Here is a 20,854-nt window from a genome sequence, read left to right on the forward strand (position 1 = left end):
GATGGCCCAGCGTACCTGTTTACACCACCCTCTACCCAGGTTCTGCCAGTGTTCTACACCGAATATGGCTTAACCCCTTTTACATCACTGCTGACCCGGGTCCACAAGGGAAATAACCCAGGTTTTTGTGGCGATGTAAAAGGGGTAGAAGTAATTTTGACTATCTAGTCAAAATCACTTGGCCAAATCACCCCTTAAGACAAAGACATCAAATATTAAGATACTTGAATAATACCATCAGTTGACTGTTTCATATGACTAAGTATTTGTGGAGCAGAAGTAAATGAAGTATTGACATGTGTTAAATAGAAACAAAGGGACAGGGGCGGATTGGGAACGGAATCCAGCCCCGGGGGGGATGATGCTGCAGCTCAGGAGGGGGGGGGGTGTTGGCTGACGCTACAGCGTGGGGGGATGTGTGTTTGTGACGGTACAGCGCGGGGGGGACTGACACTACAGCGCGGGGGGAGGGGACTGCTTACCTCGGCCACCGCACTGCCATGCTTCGGTCCATGTGGTCGCAGTATGGTCACAGGAAACAGTGCAGCATAGCCCAAAACAAATATGGCCGCCGCATACGTGCATATAATATATGCATATATGCGGCAGCCATATTTGTTTTGGGCAATGCTGCCGTTTGTGACCAGGCTGCGGCCGCTTGCATCTAGAATGATGCCAGCCCCGGAGCCGCGGTCGGCGGCCCTGCCAGTGGGGAATCTGGACAGGCCCACCGGGAAATGGCCCGGTTTCCCAGTGGGCCAATCCGCCTCTGCAAAGGGATCAGATTGATCTATATAATATATAAAGTTACATTCAGGAGATGCTGCCCGGCTGTTCCAGATCCCTGCCACACGGCTCTGTGCAGTGTGATGGTCAGAGGTCATGCTGCATATTGCTGCCTGCCCACTTCTGGCGTCACCCCAGCATCTGGCCTCCCACTTTAGGTGGCATCGTGCCCACTGCCCTACATTTATTTTCAATTAGGTTTGTAAAAATTGCATCCCTAGATGGGTTCCATCCTTCATTAACATAACTCCAGAATATATGCGCAATCTGGGCTGTCGCAAATTCATTCTGATGCTGGAACAAATCCCCATCGCTCCAGTGTATACCCCACTTATGACTAATAGGCACATAAGGAGGTAAACCTGCACAATCACTAAAAAGATGTGAAGAGATAAAAACAAATACTTTTACATGTTGTTTTTACCAAACTGTCTAGCAAATAAGACTGTATATTCCTATTTCACTACACCAAAAATATCATAGGATGCCTGCTATAGGTGCAACTATCTTGATAATGTTCAGATTTTTCTCAAAAATTTTAATAAAATATATCAAAATGTACTAGCTGTGGCAATTACTTGTAAAATATAAACCAGGGTGATTAATGACCTTGGGCTATCCCAAAATGGTTTTGCAAGTTTCATCACTAAATAATTTGCTGTCACACAGCATTAAAAGGAATTGTGTTAACCTAATAGTTTTAATGCAAATGTAAAAAAACAACATACTGAATCTTTCAATATGCTAAGTGAGGCTTATGGGGCAAATTGTTTGAGAAAAACAAAACATTTAATGACAGTGAAGAGTATGTAGAAAATGATGCATGCCCCAGAAGGTCTTACGCATAAAAAAAGTAACAAAATAATAATAATAAAGTGTAAATATCAAAAAGGAAGTTTTATATTAAGATCATAACATAAAAAAGTTGGTTCCATGGCATCTTGCTGCAGAGAAAAAATAAAATGAAAATCAAATTTGTACAGACCTTTTGAAACAAATTCTAGTTAAATCATATTTTTAAGATAAAGTTTTTAGCTGTGATGAAGCATGGATCTTCCAGTATGATCCAGAGACAAAACGTAAGTCCATGCATTAGAAAACCCCATCATCACCAAGAATGAAGTAAACCTCAGCTCACCTTGGGTGTAAGTCACTACCCAGGAGCCGAATCATCCGGGGATGCGTAAGTTTCCATATAAAAACTACTTCTAGGAACCTGCTAAGGGGGGTGTGGATCGTATTATCGACCACACTTAGGTCGACAGTCATTAGGTTGACACCGTTGGGTCGACATGGTTCTAGGTCGACATGGATGAAGGTCGACAGGTGTCTAGGTCGACATGGGACATGGTAGACATAGGGTTAGGTCGACATGCATTAGGTCAACAGGTCGCAATGTTAACATGGGTCACTGTTTTTTTTATCCCCGAATGTCGACACAGTCGACATTGGACACAGTTGGAAGTCAACCGCAGCCCCTCGCATCGCTCCGGGCACGGTGTCTCGGTGCGCTCAGCACACTATTTTATTCTCCCACCACGCCCTAGTGGATGGTAGAGCATGAAACACCGCCTGTCCCTGTCCAGGGTTTTAACACAGCCTCACTGGGAGCCAGCTATTCCGGACCCCCAGCAGGTGATTTTGCTCACATCTTTTTGCCTCCATCAGTGGTCAGGGTTGTGCTGGACACAATTTCTAGCTGTGAACCCCCCCCCCCCCCCCCACACTCTGGCGGTTGTGCTGTAGGGCCGCTGTCCCCCTCCTCCCGTTACCTTATACCAACCCGCCCCAGCCTCTGGAGGCATTACACAATAAAAAAAGCACCTAGCACCACTAACATAATTTGAAATACCCTTAAAGTGCTGCGGCCACCATTAAACACATGGGACAAAAGGTCTCCGGCAACAGTATGTTAAGGCCCCCCTACACTAGCCGATTTTGGTCAGATTTCAGCCAGATCAGTCGGATCTGGCTGAAATCTGACCAAAATCGGCTAGTTTTGATGTCCCCTCAGATCCGATGCGCGGTCCCGTGCGCATCGGATCTGCGTTGGGGTGGTCGGACCTGCTGCACGTCCGACCACCCGACTTGGGACCTAGTGGGGCGGCGCGGCGGTAGAGGGAGCAGGGGGGGCTGGGGACGCTGCGGGGGACACAGGCGGCAGAGCCGGGCAGGGGGAGCCGGCGGGAGCTGTCAGTACTGAAAAAAAAAAAAGCCCATACAATGAATGGGCGGCCTGTGATTGGCTGAGCGCTCTCTCAGCCAGTCAGCAATTGGCTGAGAGAGCGCTCAGCCAATAACAGGCTAGCCATTCATTGTACAGGCTTTTTTTTCTAGCAAAGACAGCTCCCGGCTCTATGCCGCCTGTGTCCCCCGCAGCGTCCCCTGCTCCCACCAGCAGCCCTGCTCTGTAGCCCCCCCCCCCTGCTCCCCAGGTTTTTTACATGTGACAAGTCGCACTAGTGTATGGGGGCCTTTAGAGTTGTTTATGTAACTGTGTAATTAAACTTATTGAAAGGACAGTTATGTTAATACATTTAATTTGATGACAAGACAAGACAGTTTAATTGTTTGTATCTAGACAACACTTCTTATCTCTCTGTTCAAATCGAAGAACTAATGCTGCCCATACACTAGTGAGATATTGTGATTGTATGCATTTTTAAGGGACATGATTGTATGCATTTTTAAGGGACATTTTGATGCGATGCGCGGGCACGCTGTCGTAGCGATAAATCTTACGTGCTGCACATAATATCTATAGAATTGTAGGAGCAATTGCATGTGGTTTTTAACCACATACGATCGCTCTAATACAATCCGTGGGTGGGGGGCGGAGGGAACGCATTCAGCGGCATGAAGTTTGGGGACGGAGGGACCGCTGGCGGCATACCTGCTGATATCCTCAGTCCCCGACCCGGATCAGCGGGTGGCAGGGGGCAACGGAGTAGTGTAGTGCTAGCAGTAGCGCTTGTGGGCGGAGGGGGGTCAGCGGTGGTGGGAGAAGACCTGTGATTGGTTGAGAGAGCTCAGCCAATCACAGGGCAGCCCAGTGTTTTAAACAAATCTGCCACCACCGCTGACCCTCCACATGCGCAACTGCTAGTGCTACACTAATCAACTGCCCCCTGACCGCCCTCTTCCAGCACCCGATGTGCCATTGGAAGATGGCATGCAACATCAGGAGCTGAAGTTTTGCACCCAAAAATCACATATGTGTATGGGCAGCATAAGAAGCGGTTATTGTCCACGTAATGTGTTTAATTCATGCACCTCACTGGTTCACCTCATACAGTATCAAATTATTATATTTCAAGGTAATCCAGCAAAAGTGGTTAAGATTACTTACTAACTTAAATTGTCAATTAAGGCCAATTAAGGCCAAAATATGCAGTTACAGTATAGTACAGTATCTGTACAGAAACAAGTATTACCCATTAAATAAATAAATAATTCTTACTATTTAAATGCCTTCAAAATGATTGTTTCAGTAGTGTACTTTCAATTTGAGCTGTGACAGTTTTTAGCCCACAAACTCTCCACCTCATCCCCAGACCCTATCTGCACCTACCTCCAATCTCTGTCAGTCTGACATAGATCAGTGTCCCTTGCTTTCATCATTTTGTTATGACACCTTTTAGCACACAAAGGAGTAATCTGGTCCGTCGAGTGGCCTCTAGTGGTACTTCGCCTTATAGAGGTGAGTAGTTGTTAGCCATATTAAACGGTGGGCACTCTCTGCTCCTGTAAGTAATTGCGGAGGTGCATGTGTATTCCTCCGAGAAGACTGCACTAGCCCGGTTATTTCATTCAATTCAAATGATCACATGAGACATGGTCTGCGTTTGCAATGTTTTGGGATCAATTTATTACCCAATAGTATACTGAGTTGCAAGCTTATTACATTCAACACCATGTTAGTGTCGGTCTTACCTTCGACACCCCTTGTACTCCCTTCAATACATTTCTTACTAACAACCTGTTTTTCCACTAGACCTGGATTTACAAGTAACTGGGGAACAGATTGGTAGGGTAAAATGATTGCCCATAAAAACACTTCTTTCTAGTCAATATACTGGTTGTGGTAACATTATAAAGTCATGTCCCACTGGTACTGATGTCCCAATATCTAAGCAAAACTTCTGGGTTCCATAATACAAGCAGCCACATTGCACACTACTACACAATTGGTGGGAGTGTCCAGTGTCTATTTAAAAAAAAAAAAATATTAGACTGCTGGCATCATCTCTCAGGATAGCCTACCCATGTGTCTTCATTTTTTGGTTCTTGAACTTATTAAAGAGACCCTGGGTGTTAATCTAAAGAAAACAAGGGAAAACAATTCAAAAGGATGCACTCCCCTTCACAGAGTAGATTGTTAAATTCTAAGCTTTTTTTAATAAGGGGATTTTTGTAAGAACATACCGTTCAAACCCCTTTCTTGGAGTCCATCCTGGTGACACAGCTAACCTTGTATGTAGGAGGGTCCACAGGAGCCATGGAACCTATGCTGAAGTCTTTGGACGCAGGCTCCTCCCTTCTGCATCCCATCATGCTTCAGTTCAACTTCTAAAGCACACTAGGATACATAACTCAGTACAATGCCCAACATCTTATATGCACAATCATATCACCATAACATGACACACATGAATGGTATGGCTTAGGGAGGGATCGCTGTGTCACCAGGATGGACTCAGAGAAAGGGGTTAAAATGGTAAGTTCTTACAAAAATCCCCTTTTCTCTTTCATCCATCCTGGTGACTCAGCTAACCTTGGGACATTCACAAGCCGGTCCTTTGTGAGAGTACGCTCAGAGTGACAGTTCTCATCACTGCCCGTCCAAATGAAGCGTCCTCCGACGGGAACTCATGGAAAGGTGTGAACAGAGGACCAAGTGGCAGCCCTGCACAACTGTTTCGCTGTAGCCCCATGACGCACAGCCCAAGAGGAAGCAACTGACCTGGTGGTATGTGCATTAATTTGAGAAGGAACAGGTATACCCACCTTGGTGTAAGCGAAGGCAATTACTGACCTTAACCACCTGCCAATAGTCTGCTAAGAAGAAGGCCACCCTCTCTTATGCACATCATACAATACCAACAACAGATCCGTTTTGCGGATGTCCTTTACCCTTTCCATGTAAATTCGCAAGGCTCGAACTATGTCCAATTTCCTTAATTTGTCCCTATTTTTTGCCCCTTCTGGAAGGGAAAATACCGGGAGCACAATCTCCTGGTTTAGATGATAGGAAGAAACCACTTTTGGCAAAAAAAAAGGCACTGTTCGAAGCACAGCCCTATATTCATGAAAAATTTAATGTGGAGACTTACAGGACAAAGCTCCCAACTCCGATACAACTGTCTAGCCGAAGCAATGGCTAACAAAAACATATTTAAGGTCAGCCAACCTTATCGGTTCAAAGGGTGGATTCTGCAATACTGACAGAACCAACGACAAATCCCAAAGCGCCACCGGCTGCCTATATGGAGAATTTAGCCTGGTTACACCCTGTAAAAACATTTGAACCTCAGGTAAAAAAGCTATCCTTTTCTGGAAGAAAATGGACAGAGCAGAAAGCTGTACTTTTAAGGACTGTAATCCCAAAGCTGTTGAGAAACCTTCCTGCAGGAAATCCAGCAATCTAGACACCTTGAACCTGGAGGTGTGCATTTTCTGACGCTCACACCACCTGATGTAAATTAGAATAGGAATGTTGATTTCTGCCCAATTGAAAATCTGCGAGACTTCCTGCATCGCCATCCTGCTGCGAGTCCCGCCCTGATGATTCAGGTAAGCCACCGCCGTGGCATTGTTCGACTGCACCCGTATCAGGAGGCCCTTCAGATAAGCTTTCGCATGCAGAAGAGTTTTCCAAACCGCTCAAAGTTCCAATATATTTATTGGCAGTTTGGATTCGTGCCTGGACCATAGACCCTGCAATCATAGGTGAAGGGCCACTGCCCCCAATCCCTGAGACTGGCATTGGCTGTGATAATCACCCAGTCCCAAGAGTGAAGGGGACGCCCCAGCTGCAATGTCTCTATGTCCATCCACCAGACTAAGGATTCCTTTGTCTCCTGAGATAGGAGTAATCTCTCTTGTTTCATGGTTTCCGCATTCCCTGACCAACGGTAAAGGATGTTCCATTGAAATGTCCTCGAATTAAACCTGGCAAACTGGAGTGTCTCGAACGTCGCCACCATTTTGCCCCCTGCCAAACTGTAGGACTTGTTACCTGCAAGATCATCAAAACCAGTTGACAGATGCGTATGAAGATACGCATCCTGAATATCCACTGATGCTAGATATTCCCCTGGTTCTATTCTGCAAAGCACTGAACGCAGAGACTCCATGCGGAAATGATCCACCCAAAGATGCTGATTTAAAGACTTTAAATTTAAAATGGGTCTGACAGACCCGTCTGGTTTGGGGACCAAGAAGAGGATTGAATAAAATCCTTTCCTTTGTTCCTCCTGAGGAACCGGGACCACCACTCCCTTATCTCTGAGAGCAGCATTGGGATAGTAAGTGAGCTGGCTTCCCTCTGCAAAGGAGTGGGGAGAAATCTCAGATGGGGACCGTCCCTGAGAGTTATCTGGTAACCCTTTGAGACAATGGAGAAGACCCAAGGGTCCGAAGTTGGAATATTCCATTGGTCCCAAAACTGCAGTAGGCGACCCCCCACTCTGAGGCCAAAATGGGGAGTCTCCGCCTCATCATGCAGAGGACTTATCCTCTCCTTTTGACACCTGCTTCTTGCTAAAGGCAAGATTTAGAAGCTTTTCCTTTATTGGCTGGGACTCTACCTTTTCCTGCCTGTCCTCTGCTAGATGCTCCACCCCGAAAGGATGAGCGAAAGGAAGGCTTAAAAACTCCAAACTTCGACCCTGAAGCTTTAGCTTTAGTAGGAAGGAAGGTACTCTTACCCCCCGTGGCCTGCTTTATGATGGATTCTAGTTCAGAACCAAAAAGCAACTCCCCTTTAAAAGCCAGAGACTTCAGGGATTTCTTAGATTCACTGTCTGCCTCCCAAGCTTTAAGCCAGAGGGCTTGTCTCGCAGACACTGCAGTGGTGGATACCTTAGACGCCATTTTTGTGCCTTCTTCCCCAGCCTCAGAAATGTACTCTGCTGCACATCTGATCTTTTTAGCTAAGATAAAGGCCTCCAAATCAGGCTGCAGCTGATTTCCCAAAGCCTCAGCCCACTTAATCATTGCTTTGGCTACCCATGCTGAAGCAATAATGGGGTGGAGTGTGTAACCCCTTCCTTCAAATACTGCTTTATGACATCCTTTTTTGTCGACGGGGTCCTTAAAGGTCGCCCCACCCTGCACAGGCAACGCAGTGGCCATAGACAATATTGCTACAGGAGCATCCACTAAAGGAACCTTTTCCCACAATTTCACATGCTCCTCCGGCATGGGGTACATGTTTGCAAACCTCTTTGACATAGAAGAAAAAGCGGTTGCACGATTAGATGCACACCTTATTGTATAACTTGGTATCTTTATTTTCAATAAACTGATAAAAATTTCCCTTGTTGTTTTTCTTTTATTTCGTTGAAACTCAGGGGCATACGATGTTTAGACAAGGTGAAATACGTAAAAATAGGCAACTGCCATTCTGTATCAATTTTGAATTAACAGTTGTAACATTTGTAGCAAATTCCCTTTGCAGCAAACTACAACCCCATGCATATCTATGTAACACTGTTACCAATTATCACAGCACTTATAGATACAGCCTATTCCATGAGTCTTGTCAGTGCCTCTGCACTGTTAATAATTGTGATAAGGATCTAGAGCTCCTTTAAGTGATAAGGATATCCCTACAGATTAGTAGTCACTGTAAAAACGGGCTGCAGAACCCTGAATACAAATCCACACAAACCCAAAATCCTAAAGACACTTTTTCTCCTCATAAATTGTTCAATGCTATAAGAAGGAATAATACAATAGTGTCAGATATATATTAGATACAGGTAGTTGCTCTCTGAACCCGCACGTGCCTTTTAAATCACACTGTTTTCACTTGTGTATTTGTTATATGTTGTATGTCATATTTCGCTCTTTTAAAAAATACAACCAATAAAAGGTATATTTTATGACTCCTTTTCTTATAAATGGTGCACCACCATAAGACAAATATTTTCTCTTCTCCAATAACGCCGTGATAATACACAAGTACCGTGTATTTAAAATACAGAACCTCTATTTTGCCGTGGGTATATTACAAGAGACACACGCTGGTTATATTCGCTGTGGTCAATTTATTAAATTGCTTTTAATAGCTCTGTTTATTGAGCACAGCACTCTGATTTGTCACCTTGAGCGCTATTAGAATTACATATATAGAGATATTCATCATAGGCGTTGATTTATGCCGGTTCTACCAAGGTCCCGGAACCTGTATGCGTACATTATAGTCATCGTGTTATACTTTATTAATCCTTAATATTTTAACTCTCGATTGAGGGATTCTATGCATCCTTATTATATAATTCCCTGTTTCCACAGGTATGGGGGATATGTTGGTTCATGCTGTTTTATGAATAAAGAATGCTCTCTACAGGGAAGGAATGGGAGAGATATAATATATAAAAAATAAGAAAAAAGGCTTTTAATCAATATTGAAGTAATATAGGAGTTTATAATGACGTGTCTGGACTCAATGTGTGAATGTGCATCTGGTGACTGATGTGATAAATATATATGGAAATTGTTATATATACAGTAAAATTAGAAGGGGGGGAGGAATTTTAAGTGGGCATTGTGCAAAGAGAATAAATTGGTTTATGTATATATGTATTTATGTATATAGTATACAGATATTTGTTGATGGGTATTGGGAATGTGTATATAAATATAAGTATCATTACACCAATTTGAAAAAATGTGCTGTGTACTCATAACATATATAGTGTCTAAACTCATAAAAATATATCAACTCAAGTGCAATAAACTTGTGCAGGGGAAGGAATTGTGTTAGGGTGTTATATAGTAAGTACTATGTAACTGCTGTTTCCTGGCACAGAGCCCAGGCTTCTCTTAAAAAAGGGATGTGTTATTGTTTTCATTTAGAGCTTGAGAGGCAAGTGCAATGTACAATGTTGCAAAATAAATGTATGATGTATCTGGTGTCCTCTTATGGGCCTCTTATCATAAATTATGATGTGACATCAGAGTGATACAATTATAATGTGACATCAGATTGGGTTTCCATGGGTTGTAAATTAGTGGGGGGATAGGTCATGTAGTTAAGTCATTGTGTGTGTCACTCATGGGTATGCTGTAGGTGATCATAAGATTGATTGCAGGCTCATATTCATACAGTCTTTTAATCCCGGACTATTTACATAGGTATTTCTGATTGTACTTGAATCATTGTAGGATATTTATTTTTTATTTTTACAGGTGTTTTATATTCATGTTGGGTTCTTTCCTTCGTTGTTTGTCCTCCCCAGTACAACAGCTATCATACTTTTGGGTAAGTATTGTGTGGTTGATATCATTACATGATGAAAAGAGGTCAAGAGAATGTTGCATATATCCATAACATTTCTATTCCATATTTGAATTCACTCATAAATCGGTTGAGGTTTTATATCTTCTTGTTTTTATGTTCTTCAGAGGTTAATTTAAAGTCTATAGTTCTAGATTGGATGTTATAAAGAGCTAGGACTCGGAGGGGGTTAGATTCTCCAATAGGTACTGTAAATTTAGTGTGCCTGTCATTGCCAGGCCTATGTTATTCCATATTGGTCATGGGGGAATCCATATCTCATTCAATACTTAATAAATTATGGCCTATTCTACTTTAAGGTTCCCTCGTTCTGTTGTTTGTTTATGACCGGTGGTGATTCCCTATTCTTGGGTATATCATGCTAGTAGTAATCATTACGCAATTTCCAGAGTTCATAGGCGATCATGTTCCTCTGAACATGATCGCCTATGACAGGTAACTATTGTTCTCATTCAATCCATGGGGTTGTAGGCTGTTCATAAGGAAGATCATTTTGGTTTCCATTCTCAGTAATTCCTTATCGAGGTCACCACCCCTTATGCCCGGCTGGATTTGTTTCATGCCATATGCCCTCAGAGTTTCAGAATTACAGGCATTGTACTTCAAAAAGTGTTTAGCAATAGGTGTAAGCATCTTGAATTTGTCTCAATCTTTTTGTGCAGTTACAAATTAAAACAATAACACATCAATTTTTTAAGAGAAGCTTGGGCTCTGTGCCAGGAAACAGCAGTTACATAATAATGACCTGTGCTCAATAAACAGAGCTATTAAAAGCAATATACTGTAATAAATTGACCACAGCGAATATAACTAGCGTCTGTCTCTTATAATATACCCACGGCATAACAGAGGTTCTGTATTTTAAATACACTACTGTTGCACGATCTTCCTATCTTTTTTCCCCACACAATCTATGTCTATGTATGAAAAAAAAAATAATTGACCTCTTATTTCACCTTATGCCCCTGAGTGAAATAAAAGAAAAACAACAAGGGACATTTTTATCAGTTTATTGAAAAAAAAGATACCAAGTTATACAATAAGGTGTGCATCTAATCGTACCATCGCTTTTTCTTCTTCTTTCTTGTACGCATTATTGCTTGTCTAAGATAGCACCCCCACCTATTAGTCAAGTCTAAGTAAAAGGTGGATCTAAAACCTATATTTACAGTTTGAAAAAGCAGTGTGCGGACCAACCCTCTCTTATCTGGAACTTTCCAAGTTTCCCCCAACAAGGAAACCATGCCTTCATCGAAAGGAAACATCACATAATCTCTATGCATTATTTTAAAGACACAATGTTATCCCTTTGCCTATGTAAAGCCTCAACCAAGGCAGTCATAGACCTCCCCAATGCAGCAGCCCACGCAGGTTCCTGTTGCTCAAGCCCTTTTGCTTGCGCTCCACTGGGCACAGACTCACAAGCAGGGCACAACTCCCCTTGGTCCATCTGTTCACATGTTAATTTAACCCCGCAAAATCTGCAGTCCAATAACATGTCCCGCGCTCCCCCCCCCCACGCCAGCAGCATCACACCCGTCAGTCATAATTAACCCACGGTGCACAATGTCAGGCAAAGCACAGAGTAATGTAGCAGTGTACTTATCTGTCTGCTTCTTGCTGCCAGTGACCTCAGAGTCAGCAGGGGTAGCGCTTTCCAGGAGAAACTGCACATCTGTACTGTGAAGGAAGAACCAGGTTTCAGCTCCACAGTATGGAGAGAAATGGCGCCAGCACACAGAGCAGGAAGAGACCAAGTCTCTGCTTCAGCGGGGTAAGGTAGCCAGTTTGGTGCCTTTCCCCCTTTAGCCGCTCCCACAAGGGTTTCTCCTCACCTCCAGTGCCTCCCCTTCTCTCTGGGATCACTTGGAGTCGTCCAGCTGCACTGGACACCTGTAATAGACTTCACCTCCCTAGTGGGATTTCAGTCTATAAGCCCAATCCAAGATGGCGCCTGCTATCGCGGAAGGTCCGTCCCCCACGATCCCCTTCTAAGTAAGGAGCTGGTTAAGGACACCCCTGGGGTCCAGGCAAACCTCTTCCATTTTGAGGTTAAGCGCTGTGCAGAGGGCGCAGACAGCGTACCCCTGCACACAGAGAGCTGACAAGACGCCCTTCTGTCAGTCTCTGCTGCACTCTCAGTGTGCGGCGCTTCTGTTAGAAGAAGCACACTGGAAAACCTGCACTAACTACTAAGTTAATAAAATAATAAAAACCTAACTATTCTCAGTTACAAATCCAAAGAAAAACCGGCGGCTGCAGGAGCAGCCGAGCATAGCACCCACTCTTGTGGGCACCTAAAACGAACTGAAGTATGATGGGATGCAGAAGGGAGGAGCCTGCGTCCAAAGACTTCAGCATAGGTGCCTTGGCTCCTGCGGACCCTCCTATATCCCAAGGTTACCTGTGTCACCAGGATGGGCGAAAGAGAAAGATTATTCTTAAAATAAATCCTTGAGTTTCACATCACATATATTATCCTTCAGTTTCACATCATATATAATACAGGTCGGGTCTTCCTTATCTATGTATTCCAAAAACCTCAATCTCATTTTGCCCTAGTTGAAAGGAAATTTGGTACACATGGCTGCTATTTAATGAATCTAATCATTAATGATCGCTTTCAGGGGTTGTCAAGAAAAATAAATGAAAATAAACCACAGAGCTGTGTCAAACTCTTCAGCTTATATGGAGGTGGTTTATTATATTCCACAAACAGGACACATAACAGGGGTTATTTTTTAATTAAACATAGTCTAAAAAAAGTCACTAATATATTCAATAAAAAAAAAAATTGCATGCAGAATAAATGAAATGGACAGAGCTCACCGATCCGGTTCAGTGTTTGTAGCAGAATGCAAAGGGAAGATGTAATGCCCAGGACTATTCCCATTATTACATAGTTACATAGTAGTTAAGGCTGAAAAAAGACTTGCATCCATCTAGTTCAACCTTTGTTTATAATGCTGCTTTCACACTGCAGAAAAGGGTAAAGACCCGGTATTTGTAAATGGGACTTAAAACGGGTCTGAGCCATAAAGACCCTTTCACACTGCGTTTTGTAAATGGTATAGTACTGGTTAATTACCGTTTTTGTACCTTTCACATTGAACCCGTTGTGAAAGGTACAAAAACGGTAATCCAGTAATATACCCCCCTCCCCTGGTACTTGCAAGCTTGTATGCCCGCTCCCCCCTCCCATGGTACTTGTAAGCTTTTATGCCTGCCCCACCCCCTGGTACTTGTATGCCTGCTCCGCCCTCTCCTGGTACTTGTATGCCCGTTCCCCCCTGCCATGGTACTTGTCAGCTCACAGAGGTCCGGGCAGCGGAAATCATGCAGTGTGCTGTGGGGTCCGTTCGAGGAATGGGAAGTAATCAACAGGGTCCCTGCGGCAGATGGGAACTAGTAGCACTACTAGTTCCCATCTGCCGCGGAGACCCCGCCAATGACTTCCCATTTGCCAAATGGACCCCACAGCACAGTGCATGATCCCCGCTGCCCGGACCTCTGTGAGCTGACAAGTACCAGGGGAGGGGGGGGGGGGAGCGGGCATACAAGTACCAGGGGAGGTTCAGATCTTTTGTCTGGGATCTCTGCCAGATTTCAAATTGCATCGTTTTATGATACTATGTGTCCCTCAGTGTGGATTCTTTTACGGGAGATGTAGCTTTCATTTACTGCTGTTCGGCAGGTTTATAGAGCTGTCATGGTGGTGAGGGATATTTTAATTTAACTCTTTCGGACACTTGTTATGTGCCTCAACGTTTGTGTGCTTGTATATTTATTATTTGTATGGCTATAATCTTCTCCTTATTAATTGATTTTGAATAATTAACTGGTTTTGAATAATGACAGGTACGAGCTTATTGGCTGGTTGATTATTACGTTCTATGTACTCACTTTATGAAGCTTGATACCTTTGGTCCTCTGGGTGGAATGCTCTAACATTCACCGCCTTTTACTGCCTCCCTCTGCCGGCTACCGCATCGATACTAATCGCATATGATCTTACATATGCAATTATGAAAGCAAAGGACAGCTCTTGCATTGAGAGCTGTCCTTTGCCATGCTGTACCATCCCTGGACTTGTGGGTCTGACCCGGGAGTCCTTCTGCGCATGCGCAGAGTGACAGCGACATCCGCGGGCCATGCTGGAATGGATCTGTAATGGGTCCATCACACAGCGCTGCGGAGAGAAGCCCATAGGCTTGTATAGGGTACTTCAAACCTCCGCAGCACTGAACCAATGTGTGGATAAACAGGGGTTTTACCGCATTTTTGCATTAGAGCATCTTCCCCTATACCATTGATGGAATAGGTCAAACTCTGTTTCTTAATATGTGCTGCAGATTATATGACACAGCGCTGTGGTTTATCTTCATTTATTTTTCTTGACATTTATGTTTTTGGCAGTGGTGGTTATACTACTGTTTATAAGGAAATAGCAGCAGCAGTGTTAATGAGCATCTGAGGCCTAAATTTCCATTTGCATGTGTTGTATTGCCTGTAAAGGGTTCTCTATGCTGTCAGTGTCGGCTTTCTTTGAGAATGCATCATGACTGCATTTTGGGCTTCTTCGTAACTCAATTCCCATGTGTGTGTGTCAGCTGTTTATGTATTGTTCATTCTAGCACCCGCTATCTTTGAAAACCCATGCAGTTCCTCTTCCCTGCGTGGGGGATTCGCTGTCTGCTGTAGTGCTTCTAGCACAGTGTGGTCTGTATATCAGCACTGATATTCAAACCAGACCAGTGCTAGAAACACCACAGCAGACAACAACACCCCAGGCAGGGAAGAGGAACTGCATGGGTTTTCAAACATAGCGGGTGCTAGAATGAACACTATTATTCCCCTTTCTACTTCTAATCAACTTCGTGTGTGTGTGTATAAATACCTCATGGGGTGAATAGCTAATTCGTTTTCTTAACATAATACCTGTTGCTGCATAGACTGCTGTTTTCTCTTCATCACTTTCAATTCCATTGAGAGATTGCCGACTATTTACAGCTGAAGTCTGGGTTTCATTCAAGGGTTTCTGTGCAACATCAGAGGTTCTTCCTGCCAGAATATGAACTGAGAAACCCATTTTAACTTGCTTATGGATAGGACTGCCTGTCATAGGTTGTAAAGTTGGTGGATGTTCATGAGCAATACAATTTTCTAATGGAATAGTTGCATTGGTAGGCTCAAGCATAGGAGGAGGAGCAGACTTCTCATCTGTAATGTAAAAGCATATATGTAACAATAGTGTAATCAAATTACAAATATCATCTTCGTTTGACTCTGTTCTGCCGGGTATCCTTATAGTGATTTTCTCCCATAATTAACATATTATTTGCACAATGAAGCGAACAGGATGCACAAGTAGCTTCTGCTTGACTATAGACATAAGGAAAGAGTAAATAAGCGCTAAAAACAGAATATAATTCAATAGACCTATTAATCCAGCTGCTAACTTAATGGGATCACCAATCCCAATAGAGTGAAAAAATTGGTAAAAAAGAAAAGAAAGCACTCGGATTCTAGGTAAAGATTGTAGCCAGTCTTAGTAGATTAAAAATAACATTTTATAGAGTGCAAAAATAAACATATTACCAATAAAACATATACGATTTTAATAATCAATACAATAGGTACCGACCGATACCATGTATAGAGAAAACTGAAATATATATATATATATATATATATATATATCCAGGTGGTTCAGCGCTCACATCCAAGTGCAATGAATCATTTGGGGTGCACAGCAAGGGTCATCCAGGTCAGATGGCCATATAATAATTCCAAATTGCTTAGTAAAAAGCGGGGGCACTCACCATTGCAGCAAAAGTCAGTCAATTTTAATCAATAGCCATAGTTTAAGTCGACGTTTCAACGCGAATAGGGCCTTTGTCAAGACAAACAAATAGTTCCATAGGTACACCAGAGAGAAAACAGCAGTACTGACACACATAGCAAAACGCCCATATATACACCCCCCCACCCCCCCCACACACATTACTGAGCACTGCACCTGTGTAAAAGGAGAACTGAATGGTCCACTCAGTGACACGCTTAATTAAAGCTTAAGGCCGGTTTCACACACTCCGGCTCCTGCCGACAATAGTGTCCATTCACAACTAATGTGTGCTGCACGGCTCCCTGGCCGTGCGGGATTTCACCGTCCGGCAGGAGCCGGAGTGCGTGAAACCGGCCTAACTCTGCTATAAAGCCATCTGTGCACAGATCATTAGACAATTAGTTGGCGTGTGCTATAAGCCAAAAAGTGTGTTAAGATACTTACTAAACAGGCGCAAAGTCAGTGTTATTGTAAGACGCTGGATACTGAATCCAGGTAGTGCACATCCGATCCCGGATGTGCGTGTGCGTGCCAGCAGTGATCTCAGGTGGAACGCACTAGGGCACTCACAGCAGGGGAAAGAGCTGTGTCCAAGTGCCTTAGAAAATTGTGCAGCACAATGGGTATTGGCGCACGTCCAATAGCGGAAGTGCATCATGCATGTCAGTCATACTGACAGGTGGAGCACAATGTAGCAGAAAAATCTGCCTTAAGACAACAAATATAAGCGCAATGTATACAGCATGATGGGGGCGTGATATACTGGATATACATAAGATAAAAGACACATAATTGAAATAAACATACAAACATCAAAAGACAAGCCTAAATATAAAAAGAACAAGACAAACATAGAAAACACATATACAAGAATAATGACTCAGGGGAATAACCCCTGTGTCACAACTTAGACCAGTGGCTTAGAATTTTTTTTACAAAAAAGCTTACTTGTATTTTTTTATCAAAAAAATGGGTCTCAAGTATGGTTTGGTAGGAGCCTATTGTAGGTCATTATTCTTGTATAAATATATGTGTTTTTTTATGTCTGTCTTATTATATTATATAATATTATATTTAGGATTGTCTTTTGATGTTTGCATGTTTATTTCAATTATGTGTCTTTTATCTTATGTATATCCAGTATCAGAATCAGAATCATCTTTATTGGCCAGGTATACTTGCGTATGCTTGCAATTTTTTGTGGTATATCAAGCCCCCATCATGCTGTATACATTGCTCTTATATTTGTTGTTTTAAGGTGGATTTTTCTGCTACATTGCGCTCCACCGGTCAGTATTACTGACACGCATGACGCACTTCCGCTATTGTACGTGCACCAATACCCATTGTGCTGCACAATTTTCTATGGCGCTTGGACACAGCTCTTTCCCCTGCTGCGAGTGCCCTAGTGCATTCCTCCTGAGATCATCGCTGGCACGCACGCGCACATCTTAACACACTTTTTGGCTTATATCACACGCCAACTAATTGTCTAATGATCTGTGCACAGATGGCTTTATAGCAGAGTTAAGCTTTAATTAAGCGTGTCACTGAGTGGACCAATCAGTGCTCCTTTTAAACAGGTGCAGTGCTCATGTGTGTGTGTGTGTGTGTGTGTGTGTGGGGGGGGTGTATATATGGGCGTTTTGCTATGTGTGTCAGTACTGCTGTTTTCTCTCTGGTGTACCTATGGAACTATTTGTTTGTCTTGACAAAGGCCCTATTCGGGTCGAAACGTCGACTTAAACTATGGCTATTGATTAAAATTGACTGACTTTTTCTGCAATGGTGAGTGCCCCCGCTTTTTACTAAGCAATTTGGAAATATATATATATATATATATATATATATATATATATATATATATATATATATATATATATATATATATATAACAATAGAATTCCATGGCACTCAGGAGACTATATGGAGTGCTCTATAATTTCAAGAGCTCAAGATATCCTGATGGCGACCACAAGGTTTTAGATGACTTTTAGGGATCTGGCAGGATAACCCAAGAATATGATGATGTCATTTTACTGGTCTCTGGTGGTGCTCTAGGTATTCTGGAGAATATATGGATCCAATATGTTTGGAAGGTGGTTGTTAGGATTACTGATGAACAGCTCATCCAATCAATATCAATGGTTTGTAAATCCAGTAAGTCATCTCAACGCGTTTATCGTGATGAATATGCTTCCGGCTTCCTCAGGAGTAAGTACTTGAGATGCCCCAGAAGTATCAAACCGAACATTAATCACCATACCAGATTTAAGACACTATTTTAATAATATATAGTAATCAATTTGCAGGTGGGAATGTTTTAAGTTTCTACTGTGTTATATATTGGTATTGCAGCCGAAGACATGGCAGTGCGTTCCACGGCCAGTCTCTGTGTGTGCCAGGTACCGGAAGTGATGCAGGATAAGCCAGGGGAGCGGAAGTCAGTGGTGCGTTCTCTGAAGGTGTGCGCCATTCTGTACCAATGTCAGAACCGGCACTGTAGTCACCGCTGCGTACAGCACTAAGCAGCACACAAACATGCATCCACTGTATTTTCTTCTGGCATGGTTAGTAGCGACAGGCTGCATTAGATATACGGCTCGAGAGATATAAAATCTATAATACCGGAAAATTAGCAACAAGCAGCCTCTGAGACATGTGGTTTACAAAATTGTGCTAATTGATTGAGTGCTAATTAGCCACAACAGGTAAGCAGCCCTAAATCTGTAAATTTCCACCCTGAACAGTGGGTGCAAGTAACACTGTATTCCCAATAAAATACACACACTAATATTAAGATATCAGGTGTAATTGAGCGCCATATAATGTGTGTATTACCATATCTTTTTTCACCAATTTTAAGCACATGGTAAATGTTCCTAATTAATTTTCTCTCTCTCCTTAAACAACTAATGAGACCATAACTAGGTCCTAATATTTCTGAGCGTTCACCTCCTGTATAGGATCGCTCATTTTCCCACCAATGCCACAGGCAAATGGGTAAACAGCAGCATCTAGGGCTAGGAAGAGGGATCACCCACATATCTTACATCTAAATTTCTGGGCTCTCTCATTGGAGTCCTTGTGTGCGTAGCTCACTTGCAAGGACCTCAGGTTAACCAAGTGGCTCCACATATTGGGCCCCAACAGCAGAAGCCCACTAACTCCTTAAGTGGGCGAATTAAGTCTGAAAGCACTCGCTCACTTGCTATATTAGCATCGGCACATTACTCAGCAAGCAGCAGCAGTAGCTACGGACTGAAAGGAGATTCCTCTTTTTCTTCTATTTCTTCCATTCATCTTTTCTAAACTATTTACCTTTATGCCAAAATTATTGTTCATTTTAAGAAACTCATACCATCTGCTAACCACTGTGATTCATTGGTATTCAATGTTGGGTGTATTTGGGCATATCTGAATCAAAGACAGAAAGCTATCTGGTTGGAAAATCTACAACTTATAGACCTAGTAGCACCTTAGTATCTCTAACAAATAAAAAAACCTACCCATGAATATTTGAAACCTCACACATGTTTATTGCCTCATAAAATCTACTCAATAAGAGTGGACACCAGCAGATAGATCTAATTGTTGCTATTGCAAATATAACAATTTACTACAGTAAGACTCCCAATATAAATTTCAGAGGAGCATAATTAGACATCCGAGGAATACATAAGGAAATATTTCGCTGTACTTTCATCAGAAAGAGCAAGCCCACCTGCCCAAGACCAATTGTGGAGGCAGGAGGGTGTAATTGGTTCTTTTGCTCTTTTTCTAACTTTTTCTTGCTTCACGTAGTTAGATATATTCACCCAGGCAAGATTTTGTATGTTTTATGTTTGGTATGTGTAAACGGCTCATATATTTTAACTAAAAATAATAAAAGTTAATTTTTAAACAAATCAAAATCATATCATATACAAGTTGTGCCCCCAAAAAAAGAGAGTCCTTTTTCTGTCTTCCTTTTGCTATGGTTATTAGCGAGCCAGAAGCGGAAGTGCGTTCCACGTGCACCTCCTGTGTTGCAGCCAGCCGGCGCCGCTGAGATATATCACTACACTAGGGTTAACAACACATGTGAGTTTGGTTATTGATCAATTTTGGCGGCAGTTAGAGCTCCATAAAAAGGCTAACATTATCAGTCACATTTAGGCCCTTGAAGAAGGTGGATGTACACGGAAACAGGCTGTTGGGCTATGTGGGTCTTTTGAACGGGGGTGCAGATGTTCTCCTTCACCATGCTGGAGTAATCTTGAATGATAAGTACCTGTACCCTTCACCAATATGCTGCCCTGTGCATTTTTTAAAACTTTTTTCTTGCCTCTATAAAAATTTGATGTAAAATTTATCAAGAAGGTGTGCAGATTTCTTTTCCCATTTGGGAATTATTGATTATATTTATCAAATATGTGATCTAGCACCCACATGTCAGCAAAGTAACAGTGTGCGGTTTTTCTTCTCACTATATTTATATAATAAGGGGTCCTTATCACCTTCAGCCTATATATATATATATATATATATATATATATATATATATATATATATATATATATATATATAGAATCCACTATTGCCCGGCACTCCTCCAAACTTCACCCAGTACTTGCCCGGTGCCTTCCTCCCTGGACCCTTAGGTCCCTGTGTACAGACGGATAGATCAGGCGGCACTCTCAGGAACTTTGAAGTGA

General features: G+C 42.6%; 1 protein-coding gene across 1 annotated transcript in view; it reads right to left on the reverse strand.

Annotated features, from left to right (window-relative positions):
• The window catches only part of LOC146060209 (bromodomain and PHD finger-containing protein 3-like), a 587,893-nt gene that overhangs the window by 27,253 nt on the left and 539,786 nt on the right, over positions 1-20,854 (reverse strand). Inside the window, 1 exon segment of the mRNA XM_083173193.1 lies at positions 15,251-15,532. Coding sequence (XP_083029319.1) covers positions 15,251-15,532 — 282 coding nt within the window.

Source organism: Crinia signifera, chromosome 2, assembly GCF_055691185.1.
Source record: "Crinia signifera chromosome 2, ASM5569118v1, whole genome shotgun sequence".
Classification (NCBI taxonomy): domain Eukaryota; kingdom Metazoa; phylum Chordata; class Amphibia; order Anura; family Myobatrachidae; genus Crinia; species Crinia signifera.